The following is an 18,967-nucleotide window of genomic DNA, read 5'->3' on the forward strand; positions in this document are numbered from 1 at the left end:
GGAATTTATGGGGAAAATCAACCCATGGCAACAGTTTAAAAGCAGCCCAATTTCGTGGAAAAAACAACAACAACCCTGCATCCAACACGAGCTGCAGAAGTCAGATTTGACTAATCACGGGTCAAAAGTAAGGAGAGATAACTGACAAGATGTTGGGGGATTTGCTCCTCGACAGATCCCGAGTTCATTGACAAATATCTTTTATCGTAAGATGTGCTCCCTTTACACAGTGCGCGCGCGATCGTGAAATCGAAAGTGAACTACGACAGCGAGTGCTCATTCAAAGGGGATTGTTTGCGGGAGCGGACACAAAAATCGCGGGAGCGTGCGGTAATGGTCAGAAATTCAGCGAGAGCGGGATCAACAAGCAAAACAACATTTCTAAATATATCAAAATTCAGAAAAATGTAAACATTCCAAAACAACACTTTTCTTTAAGGCCCGTTCACACCAAGAACATTAACTATAATGATAACTATAACTAAAACGTTTTCATTATCACTCTAATCCTCTACCACAACTATAACGTTAACGACACAGAGGAACAATACCATTGGAATCACTTTCAGAACGTTTTTGCCAGATGATTAATGATAAAAACTTTGGCAACCAATCAGAATCAATTTGACTTGATTTTTTTTAGGACATAACTGAAACTATGTTTCACAAAATTAAAATGCCATACAGAAAGCTTTAATGTAGTTATCACTTTAGTTATCGTTCTTGGTACGAATGGGCATTTAGACATAATGGCCATGTTTACATTTCTTCCTGTGTGGTCGATTTGCCTGTGGAAGCGACAGCGTGTGATGATGCTTTGAATATGTGCAAGATGGTGGAAAGTCATTTGGCCTTTGTGTATGCAGGACGAGAAAACGTATCCAATGCTGTGGGTAAGAAAAATAAATGGACCCTTCTCTTTGCGAAACATGAAAGAAATGTGCGAAAAGAAGCATAGAAGCTAACAATCCTTAAAAACCCAGAGTGGTGCACTCAAGAAAAACAGATGTTGTTTTGTCGAGGGATATCCATGTGGTAAAGACGTTGATCTGTTACCTCCTGGTCTGAAAGGAAAGCCACAGTGAAGTTCAGACTTTTTGCCCCAACGTTAAAAGAAAATAGACCTCATGGGGAATAATACAAACCTTTTGAAAAACAAAAACATGAAGAAATTCTCTCGAGAGGGAATCCAAGAAAGACTGAACAATCCAGGAGTCTCTAAACGGTGACCGCAGTCCTGACCTTCTGACGCTCAGCCTGAACAAACCGTTTGATATGCAAAACAGGTGAGACGGCCCTGTGGAGTTCAAGAGATTCGATTTCTTCACCGTATCTCAACACAAATCTATGAATTCAGTGTTTGGATTATTCTTTGGGATATTTCAGCCACACATCTAATGGAAATTCCTCACAGACCTGACACAGCAGCCGCTTGTTAATTGAGCATCAGTTTGAAGGCTGCTAGGAGGAATGTGTTTGTTTGGATAGTTGATTACACACACACACACACACACTGAACAGTCTGCAATTATTACAGCAGGAGGCCTAAACTTGTAAATAAGCCAATTAAAAAAATCCCAAAACTACTCATAGTGAGAAACACTACTTTTAAAGGTTGTTTCCATCGCGTGAGACATCGGTCCCAATCTCTGCCAAGGGTCTGAGACATAAGAACCATGACGCTACTAATAAGAGCTTCCATTCAATGAAATCATTCCTCTGAGAGCTGCTAATGTGCTCAAGCAGAGTGCAGTATGATCAAGAGAGATGCAACTGGGTCAGCGTCCACAGGACAGCCCACTGGGCACACAGGCAGTCGTTTTCATCCAAGTCTGTTGAAACCAATACAAATTTCTAATGAAGTGCTCAAAGGACAAAAACATATCAGAAAGATCAGCATGCAGCAAGCAAAACATTACAGCATTTTTTTTTAATGAGCCGCCATAAAGGTTTCTTTGCTGTCATAAATGACATGTTGAAATCAAGTCAACATAAAACAAGTTTCACAACCCCCATTTCCAATACAGGATATTCAATTAGAAGAAAAAAAAAAGTAGGGTGGTACCTGATTTTATCCATTGGGAATTGATTGGACTGTGAAAGGAGGCTTTACATACTAGAATGGAGCCAGGAGGTTGGAGGGATATTTAAATTTTGAAAGAGTATAAAGACTAGTGATTTTCAGCAAACAAAAATTTTAGCAACCAAAACCATTCGGCCAAAACAGTAGGAAAAAAAATAATTTTTAGTTTTGGCTGAAATAGGTTATTGACTGAAACAATTTCCAATGAAGTGTGTCAGCGGTTTGATTTTGATTTCTATGTTTCGGTAAAAAAAAAAAAATCATTTTGATGCATCACTAATAAAGACAAATGTATTTTTTTTTTCTCTAGTATAACACACACTAGTATCATTCACAATAAGTCCAGGAACATTTATGAAAGCAAATAGATCGGTTTTGATTTCACGTTGACTTTAAGAAAAGAGGATTAGCAAAAGGCCACACATTTTGAAAGTTAAACTTGACATGCTGAATCTCGGCACTTAAAATGCATGACTAACCTATCACTGCTAAGCTGTGGAAAGTGTCGAGTTCTGAATCCCAAAGCAATAAAAGTGAGAGATGAACCTGATACGGACCAAGAAAAATATTCCTCAGGTAGACTTGTGCCGGTATTCGGTAATGCGGTATATCACGGTAATGAATATGCACGATATTGTTATCGTGGGCACTTCTAAATACCGTGAATAATTATATATTACAAATTATTCCGAATTTTGAATGCATTTTAAGAATACTTTCCCCATCAACTGGTCAAAATGCACAACACCGCTGTATGCTGCGTGAAAGAAGCTTGCGCACTCTCACGTAAACAAGGGCGGACGAGAAGCACATGGCGGAACATGTGAGAGACGCTCTGGACTTTCACTCTGACAGCAGATGGCGCTAAACTGCTATTCCTACTGCAATCAATCTTTCATAACCAGCTGAGGGATTGCCATTATCCATATACTCTACCTTGAAGCACTCCCCAAAATGCTTTGGATGTCTGGGTGCGCTGGGTTGACTGGAATGTGCTGCTGCCTGCTAGAATCAATTCAAACCAGCTCATCAAATGCCTTCATGAGAAAACGCTATGGATGCCATAGACTCAGCAGAGACTATTCCAAACAACAGTAAAGGAAATTCTCTTGCCATTAATGACACATTCTGGATTTTTATTTGTTAAATAATTACCATTACGATACAGTCTTCTTATTAACTGTATATATAGAGAGTCTACATATAATTATTTTGAGAAGTTAACATGTCATGTGGCGTGACATGCAATGCAATAAATATCTATTCATATAACACATCAACATGAGACATATACCAAAAGTCCTCTGATGTGGGACAGGTCCAAATATCACCACTTTAAGGGGAGGACAATCCGTTTAAAATTAGTTACTTTTTGTTTTGTTTGTCAAACATATCTAATAGATCTCACTACAAAAGGGATTTATGCATTTTAAGCTTCAAAGAAATAGTCATGGAAAACTAAAGTGCACTGTATGAAATGTGACATGCATCTTAACTTGAAACTGGCATAGCTGCCATCATAATTTACAGAATATACATAAAAGTTATTATGACTCATCTTATGACAAACGCAACATTATTTCCATCAAGAAATAAACTTGTCATCAGTCATATAACTTAATTGCAGTTTGCTTTGACATCAAACGAAGATGCATTCACTGTTGTGTATGATTTTTCATTTAGGAAAAAAGTTTTAAATGCTCCCGATGGGCCTAAATTGCTCTTTACCAACAGAACTGACGACAATCGAGCTGGGACACAATTCAGAAGAATAAACGACATCGATCGAGAAGAGGACTTCAATGATATTTTACCTTGCGTTCCTCGGAGAACTTCCTAGGATGTATCCGAATGGACGCAGGCTGGAGTCTTCATTACAGAAAAGAAAATAAACGCCTTGGCAGAGTAAAAAAGGCACGTCTTTCCGACTCCCCGGCAGCGGAGGTGATGCTTGTTTCCCAGTCCTCCCAGCAGAAACCGAACGCGGTGTGATGCAGGAAACAATCGTCTTCTTCTTCTTCTTCTTCTTCTTCTTCTTCTTCTTCTTCTTCTTCTTTGGTGTTTATTGGCGGTTGGCAAACCAACTTGTAGGTGCATTACCGCCACCGACTGGACTGGAGTGTGGAACAGAATACGTGTTTATGGGATTGACATAATGCGAGAAGGAGAAGAAAAAAAACAAAAACATTAATCGTATTATTAATAATAAAATAAATAACTAAAAAACATAATAAAAAAATAAAATAAAATATTAATAATAATAATAACAAAATAAATAAACAGATTTTAATAATAATAATAATAAAATGAGCAGGAAACAATATTCGGTCACGCCTTTTTCAGTAAATTGCCATAGTTTCAAAATAAAAGTCTTGGACAAAATTTGCTTTTGTTCAGTAATTCAGTATACCGAAGTGTGGTGGAAGAAGAGGAACGACATTTTTTTTAAAGAAACTTTAAACTCCAAAAATAATTGCTTTTTTGTAGTAGTTTGTAGTAGTGGCATAACAGTTAAAAAATCTGGGACACTAAAACAAATGTTGCAGGACATTCTCAAATTTGGAAGACCCAGATCAAAGGACTATTTCAGTCTTCAAGAAATGTGTTGACTCTGTCACTTTAAATGAAAAGCTTAGTTAAAGTTAAGTAAAGACAAATAATCTCTTTCATAAAGACACTTCCCTAATGTGTGGTTGTAATTTAGAAACCACAAACTACACATTCAAGCATAAATCACTTAACACTTAAATTCGTAACACTTTTTATTCTATTTTAATTCTACTTTATCTATATTTATCTTCTTTTTTTATTTTTATTTACAACAAACAAAAAAAAACACTAGCTTTCTATTTTTTCTATTCTACTTGTTTTTCTTTGTGTGTGTATGTGTGTGTGTGCATAATATGTATATGTATGTATATATGTATATGTGTGTATATATATATATATATATAATACACACACCTTGCTACGTGTACTGTGTCAGGCTAACCGAGACTTGTCATTTGCACTTATATATTGTTGCTCTTTTGTTAGTTTTGACTGCTTTTATTGTCCTCATTTGTAAGTCGCTTTGGATAAAAGCGTCTGCTAAATGACTAAATAAATAAAATAAATAAATAAATCATAATTAAGCTCTATCTGGCCTCGGTTAATACTGCTAAAGTCCGGCATCACTGTATTTTGTATATAAAAAACGAATACTGAATAACTGAATAAAGTGATATATGAATTTGCTCAAAGCTTTTATTTTCAAAAACAGCATGTCTTTTCTCTATGATGTCTGGCTTCACAAAAAGTAGCTATTTGCTTGATGTATGTGTCTTCTTTTCGCGCGCTTTGTAAAACTAGCCATGTAAAACATACAGACATATCGAAAGCAGCTCGATCACTGTAATCACTCTAACTCTTAAGTTTATATATTATGTCCGAGGATTAGCAAAGCTAAATATTTATAAGCACTGATGCATGCACAATGTTCCTCAAAATGTTCATCAAAACGTATTCTGCAATCAGATGCAAAACCAGTGTGTCAAATATCTATATAAGCATTCAAATAAATTAATGGATGAGTGAATTGCGATTACAGTCTTTTCAGCTCCATAATTTGTATTATCTACAACAAGCCTGTGTGACTTTGTTGAACTCATATTAGGTGAAATATGAATTATGGTGTTCAATTTAATGATGAACGGTACAAAGACAGGACAGCAAAATTAAACAAATTAATGCTTTTATTTAGCAAACTCTTATTCACCAAAGAAATATTAAATTGACAAAAGTGACAGCAAAGACAATATGTGACCCTGGAGCACAAACCCAATCTCAAGTCGCTGGGGTATATTTGTAGCAATAGCCAAAAATACACTGTATCGGTCAAAATTATTGATTTTTCTTTTATGCTGAAATCATTAGGATATTAAGTAAAGATCATGTTTCATGGCGATATTTTGTACATTTCCTACCGTAAATATATCAAAACTTAATTTTTGATTAGTAATATGCATTGCTAAGAACTTAATTTGGACAACTTTAAACGTGATTTTCTCAGTATTTAGATTTTTTTACACCCTCAGATTCCAGATTTTCAAATAGTTGTATCTCGGCCAAATATTGTCCTATCCTAACAACCATACATCAATGGAAAGCTAATTTATTCAGCTTTTAGATGATGTGTTTAAAAAAAATTGACCCTTATGACTAGTTTTGGCCATATTACAAAGGAGCAGCGCAACTGTTCTCAGCATTGATCATAAGAAAAAAATGTTTCTTGAGCTCCAAATCAGCATATTAGAAAGATTTCTGAAGGATCATGTGACACTGAAGACTGGAGTAATGATGCTGAAAATTCAGCTTTGCAATCACATGAATAAATTATATTTTACAATATATTAAAATAGAAAACTGTTATTTTAAATTGCAATAATATTTCACAATATTACTGTTTTTTTTTTTACTGTACTTTTCATCGAACGAATGCAGCCTGGATAAGAGATTCCTATCCAAAACATAAAAAAATCGTATCAGTGTGTTTTATAATCAATGTTCGATATTTCTTATAATTCCATTTTTTAGTAAGTGTGCAAAATATTTTTTCTGCCCCAATTTGTGTCTTATTTTTATTTTAAATATAACCTATCCAAATATTATATAATATTATATTATATTAGCCCAGGAGGAGGCGTGGCTCTTTTTTCTCCTAAAGTGCGTTGGTGGCGGGTGTGAGAAAGGAGGAGGCGCGTGGTGTGATACGCGTCTCTGGTTTGAGTGCGCGTGTGTTGTATGTGTGGAGGGGAAGCGCAACATACGTTGTGATATTCGCACTTCTAAACTGAGCTAGAACCAACTTTATTTACCCTTCTTTCGCTTTCCTCGAGCGGAGGAGGACGTCCCGGAGTCTTTGTTTAAGGAGTAAGAAGGCAAATCCTCGGCTTTGGGGGAATAATGTCGGCGTCGGCGGCGAAAGTGAGCCGAAAGGAGCAGAACTCGAATCACGACGGAGCGGACGAGACCTCAGGTAAAGTAATGGCGGCCTCCTGCGCACCGCCATTTTCAGTAACTTACACTTATTGTGTTTAAAGCACGAATATCAATTTTAACTAGCCGCTCGGCGTTTATTTGAACCTTTAAGCGAAGCCCGAGTTTGTGCCCGTTTAATCCAGCAGAAGTCGGTGTAATTTCAGTAAAGGGATGTCGCTGGCACCGGAGGCCATGTTTCCTCGTGCGGCGGCTTCATTGTGCCACGCGCGACGAACATTGCGCTCGCACGCCGTTTAGTTTACGAAAACATAACATTTCCCGGTCGTTTCCGCTATTTATGTGCTCAGCTGTGTATTTTTTAAACCAATGTGGCTCGAGTGTTATTTGCGCGCTGAATTGCGCCCATGTTGTGTGCTAATAGGCTAACTGGTTATTGTGTCTCCCCCGCCATCACGAGCCGTTCCCGCATGTGTCACCAAACCACGCCGCCGCTGCATCACAAATCACCCTAGAGGTGTTTAATGACGCTCAAGTGGGTCGAAATTACATTCTAATCCAATCTAACTTTTAATGCACGGCAGTAATGTGTAAATCATTGGTAGAAAGGTCAATCTGGCCCAACGCGTGGCCTCCTCCATTTAAACCTCGCGGCCTTGCGCAGCTGCTGTTGAAACTGCACGGGATTGAGCTGGTCGTCTGGCGTTAACTCCAAGCTTTCACTTTTAACTTATGTTTGTTGCTTCGAATAGGATGAGTCTGCGTAAAATAATGTTGCTTTGTTTTGTTATATAGATTTAGGAAATAGATCGTGTTTACATTATACGAATGCATTGTTTTAGTATGTAACAGTTGCACGTGTGTAATTTTGTGAAGTCATGCTTTTGTTAGTCTGCATATAAGGTTCGCATGCACGTGTAATTTTGTCCTGCAACTTTTCGCAGGATATTAACGGCATAGCGAATTAGCATTTGTGTTAATTTTACTATTTGTTGCATTTCAGAAAAAGAGCAACAGGAGGCAATTGAACACATTGATGAAGTACAGAATGAAATCGACAGGTAAGTCTGCCAAGTTGCTGAAGCATCATTTATACGTTTACATTTAATGCGCATTTTATTTATGAATTTGTATTTTTCCTCAGATTGAATGAGCAGGCAAGTGAGGAAATTTTAAAAGTTGAGCAGAAGTACAATAAGCTACGTCAGCCATTCTTCCAGAAGAGATCAGAACTCATAGCCAAAATTCCAAACTTCTGGGTCACAACATTCGTCAACCATCCACAAGGTGAGAAGATGTGTATACTATTGAGATTAGTTGATGTAAAATATGGTTTACTTCTGAAATAGGTTCATGTATTGTATTCTAAAGTTTTATTTTTGACTAATAGTCTCAGCCTTGCTCGGTGAAGAGGATGAAGAATCACTTCATTACCTGACCAGAGTGGAGGTCACAGAGTTTGAGGACATCAAATCAGGTTACAGAATAGATTTTGTAAGTACCCTTTTTTGTCTGGTCGAGTCTGAAAGTAAGGCAGAGCTGTGACAAACCAATTGTCTGACCTGTAATTGTATCTGCTCTGCAGTACTTTGATGAAAATCCATACTTTGAAAACAAAGTCCTCTCTAAAGAGTTCCACTTGAACGAAAGTGGTGACCCGTCTTCAAAATCCACTGAAATGAAATGGAAGGCTGGAAAGGTGGGTTCACAATTCATGTTTTTGGGGTCTGTTTTGACTTAATGCCATTTCTTATTGGGTGTCCGTTAACCGGTTATGTATGATGCAGGACCTGACGAAGCGTACTGGACAGACACCGAACAAGGCAGGGAAGAAAAGGCAACATGAAGAGCCAGAGAGCTTCTTCACCTGGTTCACTGATCACTCCGACGCAGGGGCTGATGAACTCGGGGAGGTCATTAAAGATGATATCTGGCCCAACCCTCTGCAGTACTACCTGGTAAGAAATAATATTGCATTGCTGCAGGTGTATATTAGTGTGAACAAGTCAGAATTTGTACTTATCTTTTCCTCTCTCTTCTCAGGTTCCGGATATGGATGATGAAGAGGGTGAAGGTGAGGAAGACGATGATGAGGAAGAGGAGGAGGGTTTGGAGGACATCGATGAAGAAGGGGACGAGGATGAGGGAGAGGAAGATGAAGAGGAGGAGGATGGAGAAGATGGTGAGGTGAGAATTATTTAAAGCTTTGGCTTTAATTTGAGGGCTAATTACACTTACTTTGTATTCTAATGGATGGCAGTTATTGTGGTTTATATGTAGACGTTGATTTAAAATGTATTTGTAAGAACTTCAGAAACTGGCACAGTTTGACCCTAAATGTATTTTTCTTCTCTTCTTTTTCAGGATGATGGTGAGGATGACTAAAGGCTGATGAGGACATATTCCAACACTCGTACCTGTTCTTTCCTTTTTGAAGTCATTCTCCAACCATGGGAGCAAAAAGCTTTGCTTTAATAAATTTTTTTTTTTTTTGTGCTACATCTTCTGTTCTACTGAAGCCTCTCCTGTCCTGACCATGTCTAAACCCAGTTAATTCCCTGGACATACAGTTCCTGCATTGGAAAACTAGTGGCATCTCGTTGCTGAAGCCTCTTGCATCATCTTTAATTACAACCATCTCCAAAGACAAATACAAAATATTAACAATCTGCACGTCATCCTCTGTAGACTAAACTGAAGTAAATAGCAGTTTATATATTAAGTATATGAAATTATTATTTTTTTCTGTGAATGGTTGTGAGTTAGGGGTAATAATAAGCCATGGTGCAGTGATCTAATCATAGCGTACATACCTAGCCACTTTTTTCTTTGTCTTTTGTATATTTTCTTTAATGCAGAGGTGGGCCCCAAAGAGTTAACACCGTTTTTCCTATGTGATATATTGGACAAAAGGAAAGCACCAGCTAGCTCCTGTCACCTCTTGTAAATGTTTTGAGGTCAATATCAGGGTATGGCAGTTATTATTGTTGACAGTTCAATGGGGTCGGGTGGGGCAAGTGGGCATTTGACACATCAACATTTGGGTTTATGTTGATTGAATTTTCATTGTAATGTTTTACAGACACCCATGAGGTTTGAAACATTTTTAATAAAAACAAAACAAAAAATCGTCCTCTTGTAATTTTGAGCTTGGCTAATTAAATGATTATTTAAATGAGATAATAAAGCCTGTAGAATCTTAAAGAACTCTACAAGTGGTCTTTTCTCCACCTGTTTTCTTTATTTGAGATGTACAAATGAACATGTACAAGGTTTTTATACACTTGTTTAAATTATTTGGTACATCTTAAAAAAAAAAATGAAGTGTAATTTTATAGTTTGTTTAGCTTATTGTTGAATTGTATGTCATTAACAACTAAACTATCACACTGAGGTATTGCAGACAGCTGGGTTATTACTACAATTCAGTCCCTTTTAACTCCTCCAAACAAGTTACGGCTTTTATAAGGTAACATTTTAACTGCTTGGAGCTCTAAAGAGTTTGTTTAAAAGGAGACTTTTTATTGCATTACACACCGCTTTTGACCTAAAAACTCAATTTAAGTCATTTTGATTTATTGGACTATGGTCTTTTTCCCAGAGCAGTTTATTAAATGTCTTGCACCAAAATATCCCATTATATTTTCATTGAACGGTATGGGGGGAATCTATGCCTATTCATTAGATTGATATGTGTTTTTCAAATTATGAATAAAATATACTTCTAAAATTATAATTCTACCATTAATAAGATGGCTTATCATTCACACGCCATGTACATGCAAATTTCATCAGTGAGTCACCATGTCACCTCAATAACAATTATTATTATTTTTATATTTGATCTTAAAGTAAACCTAAATCACGAGTTATTAGAGTGGACACGTGAGAGAAAAAAATGTTAAGTGATCAGTAATAAGATCAGTATATATAATATCAAAAAAGGACGGCGACACATTGTATTATATAGTGATGAATACAAAAAAAGTTTATATAAAGCTTATATTAGACGCCTGAGGCTATTATGTATTTTTTCATGACAGTCATGTATTCATATTTTTTTTTCCTGTGCCAGTCAGTTTTATACGATGTTTTTGTATGTATGACTTCTGAAAACGTTCACTTCCTTTTTATGATAAAGCATAATGGCATTTCACCAACTAGTGTGTGTTTTTTTTAATGCCCAAAAGGCACCGAATTATAAGAATGACCCAGGAAAAATGTCCTTTTATAATACAAACTGAAACTGCGGAAAGTCGGTTGACCAATCAGAAACTAACACCAGTGACGTACAGCGGACAGCCAATCATTGATTGGCTCACGGTATCCATGGCAGCGCCGTCACGGATGTCACGTCTAGGGTAATAATGGAGGAACGAAAAAACTGTGCAGTGACCAAATACAATAAAATAGCGTGCAAAATTAGCGATAAGAAGTGTTTTTCCATCATAGAAGCAGATATTGATTCGCCCAACATAAAACAGTTTGTAAATATGATGAATAACCGGAAAATCGTGCTTTAAGAAAAATTAACGCTAGCTCAAAGCTAACTGTAACGTCTTGAGACAAAACAATTTGTAGAGATATGAACATATACCTTTTTTTCTGAGATAAAGTGTGAGACATTTTAAACATGTTCACGGATGAAACTCTTGATTTAATTGGTGCTGAATCGACATGGAGAAAGTCACATCAGCAAACACAAGAATCGGTAAAAAAAAAAGTTTGCTTACCTTCTCTAACCAGAATATTCATGCACTTGAAAAAATATCAGTCCTTTTGTGTGATGATGTATATTGTGTTTTCTTCCCGCCCAGAGAAGCTGTCAAACTCTTCCAGTTCACACAGCAGAGGCTGAAACACAAGCCAAAGCTGTGTTAGACAACAGCACCCAGACACAAGACCAGATCAGTCAAACACTCTCCCTAGATCAAAACATATGTCACTTTCCTGGCTTGCTGGACTTCTTGCATAGAGCTGAAGACGTAGTTACCAAAGAACTGGTGAAAAACTCCAAGAGTCATGCTTTTGATGGGTTTGAAGTGAACTGGGAGGATCAGAATGAGTCGGTGAGAGCCTTGAATGCAAAATATATTAATAATTGTATTACAACTTATCTTACAACTGGTGATTTTTTTGCACAGGTGTCCTGCATGCACCGTCTTCAGCATGTTGATGCTCAGGAAAGGGGTCTGCAAGTCACCAGTGTGTCCTGGAACTGCACCGGCTCCGTCATAGGCTGTGGATTTGGCCGGTAACAGCCCTTTCCCCATAAAGACACATAAAACCACCTGCTGGACTCGTAATGTTAATGTTGTTTTTTTGGGGTTAGTGTGGATGATGGTGATTGGAGCAATGAGAAGGCTTATGTGTGCATGTGGAACCTGGACCGACAGAAGCTGAACCCAAAGCGGCCGGATGTGATCATAGGCGTGGTCACTCCAGTCATGTGTCTGTGCTTCCATCCTCTGAAACCGTCTGTAGTGGCTGGTATTGACACACATTTACAAAATCAAATGCTTTACATTAAAAAAAAAATATCTTAAAGAGTGAAACACACACACGCACACACACACACACACACACATACACGTCTAGGTTCATATTTTACCTCAAAATGGAAAATAAAAAAACATCAAATGTGAATTATTTGCATAAAGAAATTGAAGCTTAAAATGGAAAGTTTTGCCATTGTGAAATTATTTTCCATCATGTTGCGTCAGTTAAACAATACAGAAATACAGAAATAAAAAATCATCCTGTTTGGATGCAATGTTTTTAAATGAGCTAATTTTAAATACTTTTTAAATTAGCAATATTAGAGGCAGTAAAACAACTACCACTATTAAAAATAGATAGATAGATAGATAGATAGATAGATTTTATTTCTGAAAGAAATTTATTTAGCAAGTATGCATTAAATTGATCAAAAGTGACAGTAAATTCATTTATAATGTTACAAAATATATATATTTCATATAAATGCTGTTCTTTTGAACCTTTGAATTGGCCAAAATTAAAAAAATATATATATAAACAGTATATATCAACAGTCTCATAAAAAAAAAATCCATTTGTGCAAGTGATATTCTCAAAGTATTTCCGTACTGCAGTTTTTGCCAATTATGTTCCTAAGTGGAATCGAAACCTTAAGTTATTAGGGACAAATAAATATTGATGGTGGTGGATTCCAGTGGTCCTCTTTATGGTGTCGTTAGGGGGGCTGTACAGTGGTGAGGTGCTGGTCTGGGACACCAGCCGCTCACAGGACCTCATTCTGTCTCAGACGGGAATGTCTGCAGATACTCACCGTGAACCAGTTTATCGGGTATTTAACCTATTAAATAAAACGTCTGTGACTGAAACATGATGAATAAGCATTCAGTGAGTCATACATGCAGAGTATTTCTGTGTGCACAGGTCAGCTGGGTCCCAGGGGCTCGCAGAGGGGAGTTTACTTTACTGAGCGCCGGGTCAGGAGGAAGAGTTCTGTTGTGGACTGTTGATGGAGCTGAAGCCAAACTCATCTTGAGTTCTGGATATGCTCTTGTTCAACAGCAAGTGCCTCAGAGTGGAGCAGCAAGCAAAGTGGGTGTCACAGTATGGTCTTGGCAAAAAAATTATTTTGTAAAAATTGCAATCAGTGCATTTTTCTTTGTGAAGATGATGTAATGAACGTATTACCCTAATGAACCACATGGTTTTTACACAAATTAATGTAATTCAGTTTAGATATGATATCTAATCGTTATTGTAATGATCCCACATAAATCAGAATGAGAAAAAGAATGTGCTAATTAATTATAACTTTCATGACCTGGTAAATCTCAAAAAGCCTGTCATATACAAGTTATATTTCATCTCAAAATATCGGGTATTTAACCTATTAAATAAAACGTCTGTGACTGAAACATGATGAATAAGCATTCAGTGAGTCATACATGCAGAGTATTTCTGTGTGCACAGGTCAGCTGGGTCCCAGGGGCTCGCAGAGGGGAGTTTACTTTACTGAGCGCCGGGTCAGGAGGAAGAGTTCTGTTGTGGACTGTTGATGGAGCTGAAGCCAAACTCATCTTGAGTTCTGGATATGCTCTTGTTCAACAGCAAGTGCCTCAGAGTGGAGCAGCAAGCAAAGTGGGTGTCACAGTATGGTCTTGGCAAAAAAATTATTTTGTAAAAATTGCAATCAGTGCATTTTTCTTTGTGAAGATGATGTAATGAACGTATTACCCTAATGAACCACATGGTTTTTACACAAATTAATGTAATTCAGTTTAGATATGATATCTAATCGTTATTGTAATGATCCCACATAAATCAGTGCTAATGTGCTAATTAATTATAACTTTCATGACCTGGTAAATCTCAAAAAGCCTGTCATATACAAGTTATATTTCATCTCAAAATACAGCAAATTACATTAATGATTAAAAATTAGTTTTTTTTTTTACTTTATATGATTTATGTTTTTGTCAGTTTTATTTTTTTTTAAATACGTCTATATAGATATTATAATTTAAGAAAAATAATTGAATTCAATTAATTTTATTTGTTTTTTTATTTAGTTTTATATATTTTTCGTACATCAGGTAAAACTAATTAAAATGAAAATGAGAAATGTTGCTTTGGCAACTAGCTGAAATAAAATAATTTGTATTTATTTATTTGTTTTACATCAATTCATTTACTGTTTATTTTATAACAAGTAACAAAAATGTTTTTTTTTTATGATTTATTTGTTAACTACTTTTTAGCTATAATAACCTTGGTATGTGACGATAAAAATTACCGTATATAGTATGTCATTTGTAAGAAAATTTATATATATTATGGCAATATTTATTTTACTGTTATAATGCAGTTTTTTCACAGTGCAATATAATATATTATAATATATAAATATAATATAATAATAATCTTTTGATTTTGGGATGAAATGTGACCATGCCATATTTTTGCGCATTTTACTCTAATAATGCAATACAATTGTCTCTCCCTGAAGACCCCAGGTATCACCAATATAGAAGTAACCTCTGTTGCACTTTCCCCCTGGGACCTGGACACGTTCTTGGTGGGCTCAGAGGGAGGCCTTGTGCACAAATGCTCTTTCAGCAGTGCCCCCTGATGGTGAGAGCGTGACACTGCGGGCCCCAGTGCAATTCTCTTTCTCAACACGAGGGGGCCCAGTACACTCAGTCCACTTCTCACCATTCCATAGGTGAGCTTTGTGGTATTTTTTTTTTTTAGCTTTATTTACTTAGTATAATATCTACTTTAAGGATAATTGGTAATTGTAACATCTGGTGTTTCTGATTTTTAGGAATCTGTTTGTAAATGTTGGGACAGATAGTTTGGCTCATCTGCACACTGTGCTCCAGCCCCGTCCCCTGCTGTCTCTACGGGTGTCTGATTCATATACGTTTGGGGTGCGGTGGTCACCCACACGCCCTCTAGTATTTGCTGCAGCCACAGGACAGGGTGAGATGTTTGTAATTCTCCAAACTGCAATTTTTAAGTTTTTTTCCTCCTTAATTTGACATATTTTACATTTTTACCATTTTACTTTTTTTTTTCTCCATAATTTTTAGGACTGGTTCAAATGTTTGATTTGGGTCGAAGGTCTTTAAGGCCAGTTGCCACAATTGACCAGAACACAAGCGGTCAGCCAACGTATTGCCTGGAGTTCAACCCCAAACACACAAATCTGATGGCAGTGGGCAATGCAGATGGTAGTGTCAGCATCTGGCAGCTCAGCGCCGAGTTAACGGAACAAGGTGCCAAGGAAACGGCAATGCTAGAACAGCTGGCCAATGAGGTGGCGGACTGAGTCTGTTTGAAACTTTCTTAAAACACATTTATATATGCATTGCATATCTTCAACTGTACATTTACACTGTTAAAATAAAACACTTGACAATTCCTTCCAGTTATAACCAGTAGCGTTTATTTAAGCACACTGCAGTCTCATGGGTGATGTTACAGCAGATCCTCTCTATAGGTTTGTTAAATAAAGCAAAGCACTTAACAGCTAAAACAACCACAATAAAATGCAGACAGATCCACTACACTATTGTCAGTGAAGCATGAGGAAGTGTCAGATAAATACGCAGGGTTAAGAGTGATAGCAAGATACAGATATTGCTATACTGGGTGCTATAGAGAATTTCAATTCAGATCCATGCAGTTTGGTTGTGTGTTCTTGTGAAGGGGGGAAAACGCATCCCGATTGGTCACTGGCAGGCAGGGGGCAGGGAATCAGTTGACGAAGAGCGAGCGGGTGAATTCCACAAAGTCGAAAGCTGACGGGATCTCACGGCCCTTGCTGTCCAAGTAGGGCTTCATATGGGAAATGCAGTAGTCTGCCTGTTCCTTCGTCAGGTTCTGTAAACACACAGAAGGTCATTAAGACCAACTTTCTAACACCAAACATGAAAGCGAGACCAAAAGTTTGATATTGATCCAATACCAGTTGTAAATGGTACCTGGTAGAGTTCTTCCTTGGTGACGTAAGGTTTGTTCTCGGCGCTGAGAGCACGGAAAGCGCTCTCGATCTCCTCGCTTGACTTCACGTTCTCTGTTTCTCGGCTGATCATGAAGGCCATGTACTCCTGCAAGGACACGTTTCCATCCCTGAACGAAACAAATTGATGTTAGCTCCATGACGGAAAGAACAGAATATTTAGCTCATCCACAGATGATGTTTCTCACCTGTTTGGATCCACTATGTCCAGGATGGACTCAAACTCTGGGTCTGGTTCTCCTTCTTCAACCATGGGCAGGTCATAGCCCAGAGACCGCAGGCAGGACTTGAACTCCTGGTGATTGAGACGTCCAGATTTTTCTTTGTCGAAATGCCTGAGAAACAAACATTTGTTACATTTTCAAGAATGCTTGAGTTTAGCATTTGCGATTTGATTTTCATTAAAGTGGATTACTCACTTGAACATCATGCTGAACTCCTTCAGGGCCTCTTCTGTTACTCCTGTAGTGTTTCTAGAAGAGAATTACAAGAAAAAGAATAAGTAAAATTAAATGTAAAAAAATTTATAATAACAACAATGTATTAAAAAAACAAAATGGTATTCTAATAAAAATCAATAATAATTATAATAGTCAAAAAATGTTCTTAATATATATATAATATGATGGAAAAATGTTGTGGACTGGTCTGAGAAGTGGCACCTGGCTTGGATCTGTTGTTCCAGGTTGTGTTGCATTCTCATGCCCAGTTGGTCGAGTTGGTCCCACTGTTGGGCCAGACCCACGGTGCTGTGTTCTGTGTATTTGTTGTCTAGGATCAGCGCCTCCTCCATGGCTGCTCCCAGATCCTCGATCTTCTTCAGCTGACTTCGCATGGCACGAATCTCCTGGTGCTTTTTTTGCGCATTTTACTCTAATAATACAATACAATTGTCTCTCCCTGAAGACCCCAGGTATCACCAATATAGAAGTAACCTCTGTTGCACTTTCCCCCTGGGACCTGGACACGTTCTTGGTGGGCTCAGAGGGAGGCCTTGTGCACAAATGCTCTTTCAGCAGTGCCCCCTGATGGTGAGAGCGTGACACTGCGGGCCCCAGTGCAATTCTCTTTCTCAACACGAGGGGGCCCAGTACACTCAGTCCACTTCTCACCATTCCATAGGTGAGCTTTGTGGTATTTTTTTTTTTTAGCTTTATTTACTTAGTATAATATCTACTTTAAGGATAATTGGTAATTGTAACATCTGGTGTTTCTGATTTTTAGGAATCTGTTTGTAAATGTTGGGACAGATAGTTTGGCTCATCTGCACACTGTGCTCCAGCCCCGTCCCCTGCTGTCTCTACGGGTGTCTGATTCATATACGTTTGGGGTGCGGTGGTCACCCACACGCCCTCTAGTATTTGCTGCAGCCACAGGACAGGGTGAGATGTTTGTAATTCTCCAAACTGCAATTTTTAAGTTTTTTTCCTCCTTAATTTGACATATTTTACATTTTTACCATTTTACTTTTTTTTTTCTCCATAATTTTTAGGACTGGTTCAAATGTTTGATTTGGGTCGAAGGTCTTTAAGGCCAGTTGCCACAATTGACCAGAACACAAGCGGTCAGCCAACGTATTGCCTGGAGTTCAACCCCAAACACACAAATCTGATGGCAGTGGGCAATGCAGATGGTAGCATCAATATCTGGCAGCTTAGTGCCGAGTTAACGGAACAAGGTGCCAAGGAGATGGCAATGCTGGAACAGCTGGCCAATGAGGTGGCAGACTGAGTCTGTTTTAACTTTGTCATTAGAAACTGTCTCGCTTGAGTGTTCTTGAAACTCTTTTTTTTATGTATCTTCAATTGTACATTTACACCATAAAATAAAAACACTGACAACTCCTTCCAGTTATAACCAGTAGCGTTTATTTAAGCACACTGCAGTCTCATGGGTGATGTTACAGCAGATCCTCTCTATAGGTTTGTTAAATAAAGCAAAGCACTTAACAGCTAAAACAACCACAATAAAATGCAGACAGATCCACTACACTATTGTCAGTGAAGCATGAGGAAGTGTCAGATAAATACGCAGGGTTAAGAGTGATAGCAAGATACAGATATTGCTATACTGGGTGCTATAGAGAATTTCAATTCAGATCCATGCAGTTTGGTTGTGTGTTCTTGTGAAGGGGGGAAAACGCATCCCGATTGGTCACTGGCAGGCAGGGGGCAGGGAATCAGTTGACGAAGAGCGAGCGGGTGAATTCCACAAAGTCGAAAGCTGACGGGATCTCACGGCCCTTGCTGTCCAAGTAGGGCTTCATATGGGAAATGCAGTAGTCTGCCTGTTCCTTCGTCAGGTTCTGTAAACACACAGAAGGTCATTAAGACCAACTTTCTAACACCAAACATGAAAGCGAGACCAAAAGTTTGATATTGATCCAA

The 18,967-nt window shown here is 37.8% G+C and overlaps 4 protein-coding genes across 5 annotated transcripts in view; 2 read left to right on the forward strand and 2 right to left on the reverse strand.

Moving 5' to 3' along the window:
- Nucleotides 1-4,523, reverse strand: part of LOC107662600 (cytospin-A-like) — a 30,552-nt gene extending 26,029 nt beyond the window's left edge. Inside the window, exons 1-3 of the mRNA XM_016452679.1 lie at nucleotides 4,494-4,523; nucleotides 4,190-4,197; nucleotides 3,898-4,113 (exon numbers count right to left, since the gene is read on the reverse strand). Coding sequence (XP_016308165.1) covers nucleotides 3,898-4,113; nucleotides 4,190-4,197; nucleotides 4,494-4,523 — 254 coding nt within the window. The remainder of the gene's footprint in view (nucleotides 1-3,897; nucleotides 4,114-4,189; nucleotides 4,198-4,493) is intronic.
- A 2,255-nt stretch (nucleotides 4,524-6,778) lies between these two features.
- On the forward strand, nucleotides 6,779-10,188 carry LOC107661655 (protein SET-like). 2 transcript variants are annotated; one of them, XM_016451338.1, is made up of 8 exons: nucleotides 6,779-7,100; nucleotides 8,064-8,121; nucleotides 8,205-8,347; nucleotides 8,451-8,554; nucleotides 8,646-8,759; nucleotides 8,848-9,018; nucleotides 9,104-9,247; nucleotides 9,425-10,188. In XM_016451338.1, exons 1-8 carry the CDS (start codon nucleotides 7,028-7,030, stop codon nucleotides 9,443-9,445), a joined length of 828 nt encoding a protein of 275 aa, XP_016306824.1. In that variant the 5' UTR covers nucleotides 6,779-7,027; the 3' UTR covers nucleotides 9,446-10,188. The 2 variants fall into 2 exon arrangements, with proteins under 2 accessions (XP_016306824.1, XP_016306834.1); XM_016451348.1 differs by having other exon boundaries at nucleotides 9,104-9,242.
- A 1,213-nt stretch (nucleotides 10,189-11,401) lies between these two features.
- Nucleotides 11,402-18,556, forward strand: LOC107661662 (WD repeat-containing protein 34-like). Its single transcript, XM_016451361.1, is given in 10 exon segments — nucleotides 11,402-11,771; nucleotides 11,878-12,129; nucleotides 12,205-12,314; nucleotides 12,393-12,550; nucleotides 13,279-13,388; nucleotides 13,481-13,648; nucleotides 15,063-15,213; nucleotides 17,600-17,702; nucleotides 17,805-17,962; nucleotides 18,073-18,556. Coding segments are annotated over 10 exon segments (1,527 nt in total). The 5' UTR covers nucleotides 11,402-11,693; the 3' UTR covers nucleotides 18,312-18,556.
- Nucleotides 18,426-18,967, reverse strand: part of LOC107662607 (spectrin alpha chain, non-erythrocytic 1-like) — a 41,601-nt gene continuing 41,059 nt past the window's right edge. The window contains exon 53 of the mRNA XM_016452691.1: nucleotides 18,426-18,885. Coding sequence (XP_016308177.1) covers nucleotides 18,760-18,885 — 126 coding nt within the window. The 3' untranslated portion in view covers nucleotides 18,426-18,759. The remainder of the gene's footprint in view (nucleotides 18,886-18,967) is intronic.

The sequence above is a fragment of the Sinocyclocheilus anshuiensis genome, unplaced genomic scaffold (genome assembly GCF_001515605.1).
Source record: "Sinocyclocheilus anshuiensis isolate Anshui unplaced genomic scaffold, SAMN03320099.WGS_v1.1 scaffold457, whole genome shotgun sequence".
In the NCBI taxonomy this organism is placed as follows: Eukaryota; Metazoa; Chordata; class Actinopteri; order Cypriniformes; family Cyprinidae; genus Sinocyclocheilus; species Sinocyclocheilus anshuiensis.

Bases quoted from the DNA above. Each gene is read 5' to 3' on its own strand.
- LOC107661655 (XM_016451338.1), top strand. From the start codon at position 7,028: ATGTCGGCGTCGGCGGCGAAAGTGAGCCGAAAGGAGCAGAACTCGAAT. The intron at 8,122-8,204 runs GTAAGTCTGCCA...ATTTTTCCTCAG, and splicing joins GTACAGAATGAAATCGACAG to ATTGAATGAGCAGGCAAGTG. The intron at 9,019-9,103 runs GTAAGAAATAAT...CTCTCTTCTCAG, and splicing joins ACCCTCTGCAGTACTACCTG to GTTCCGGATATGGATGATGA.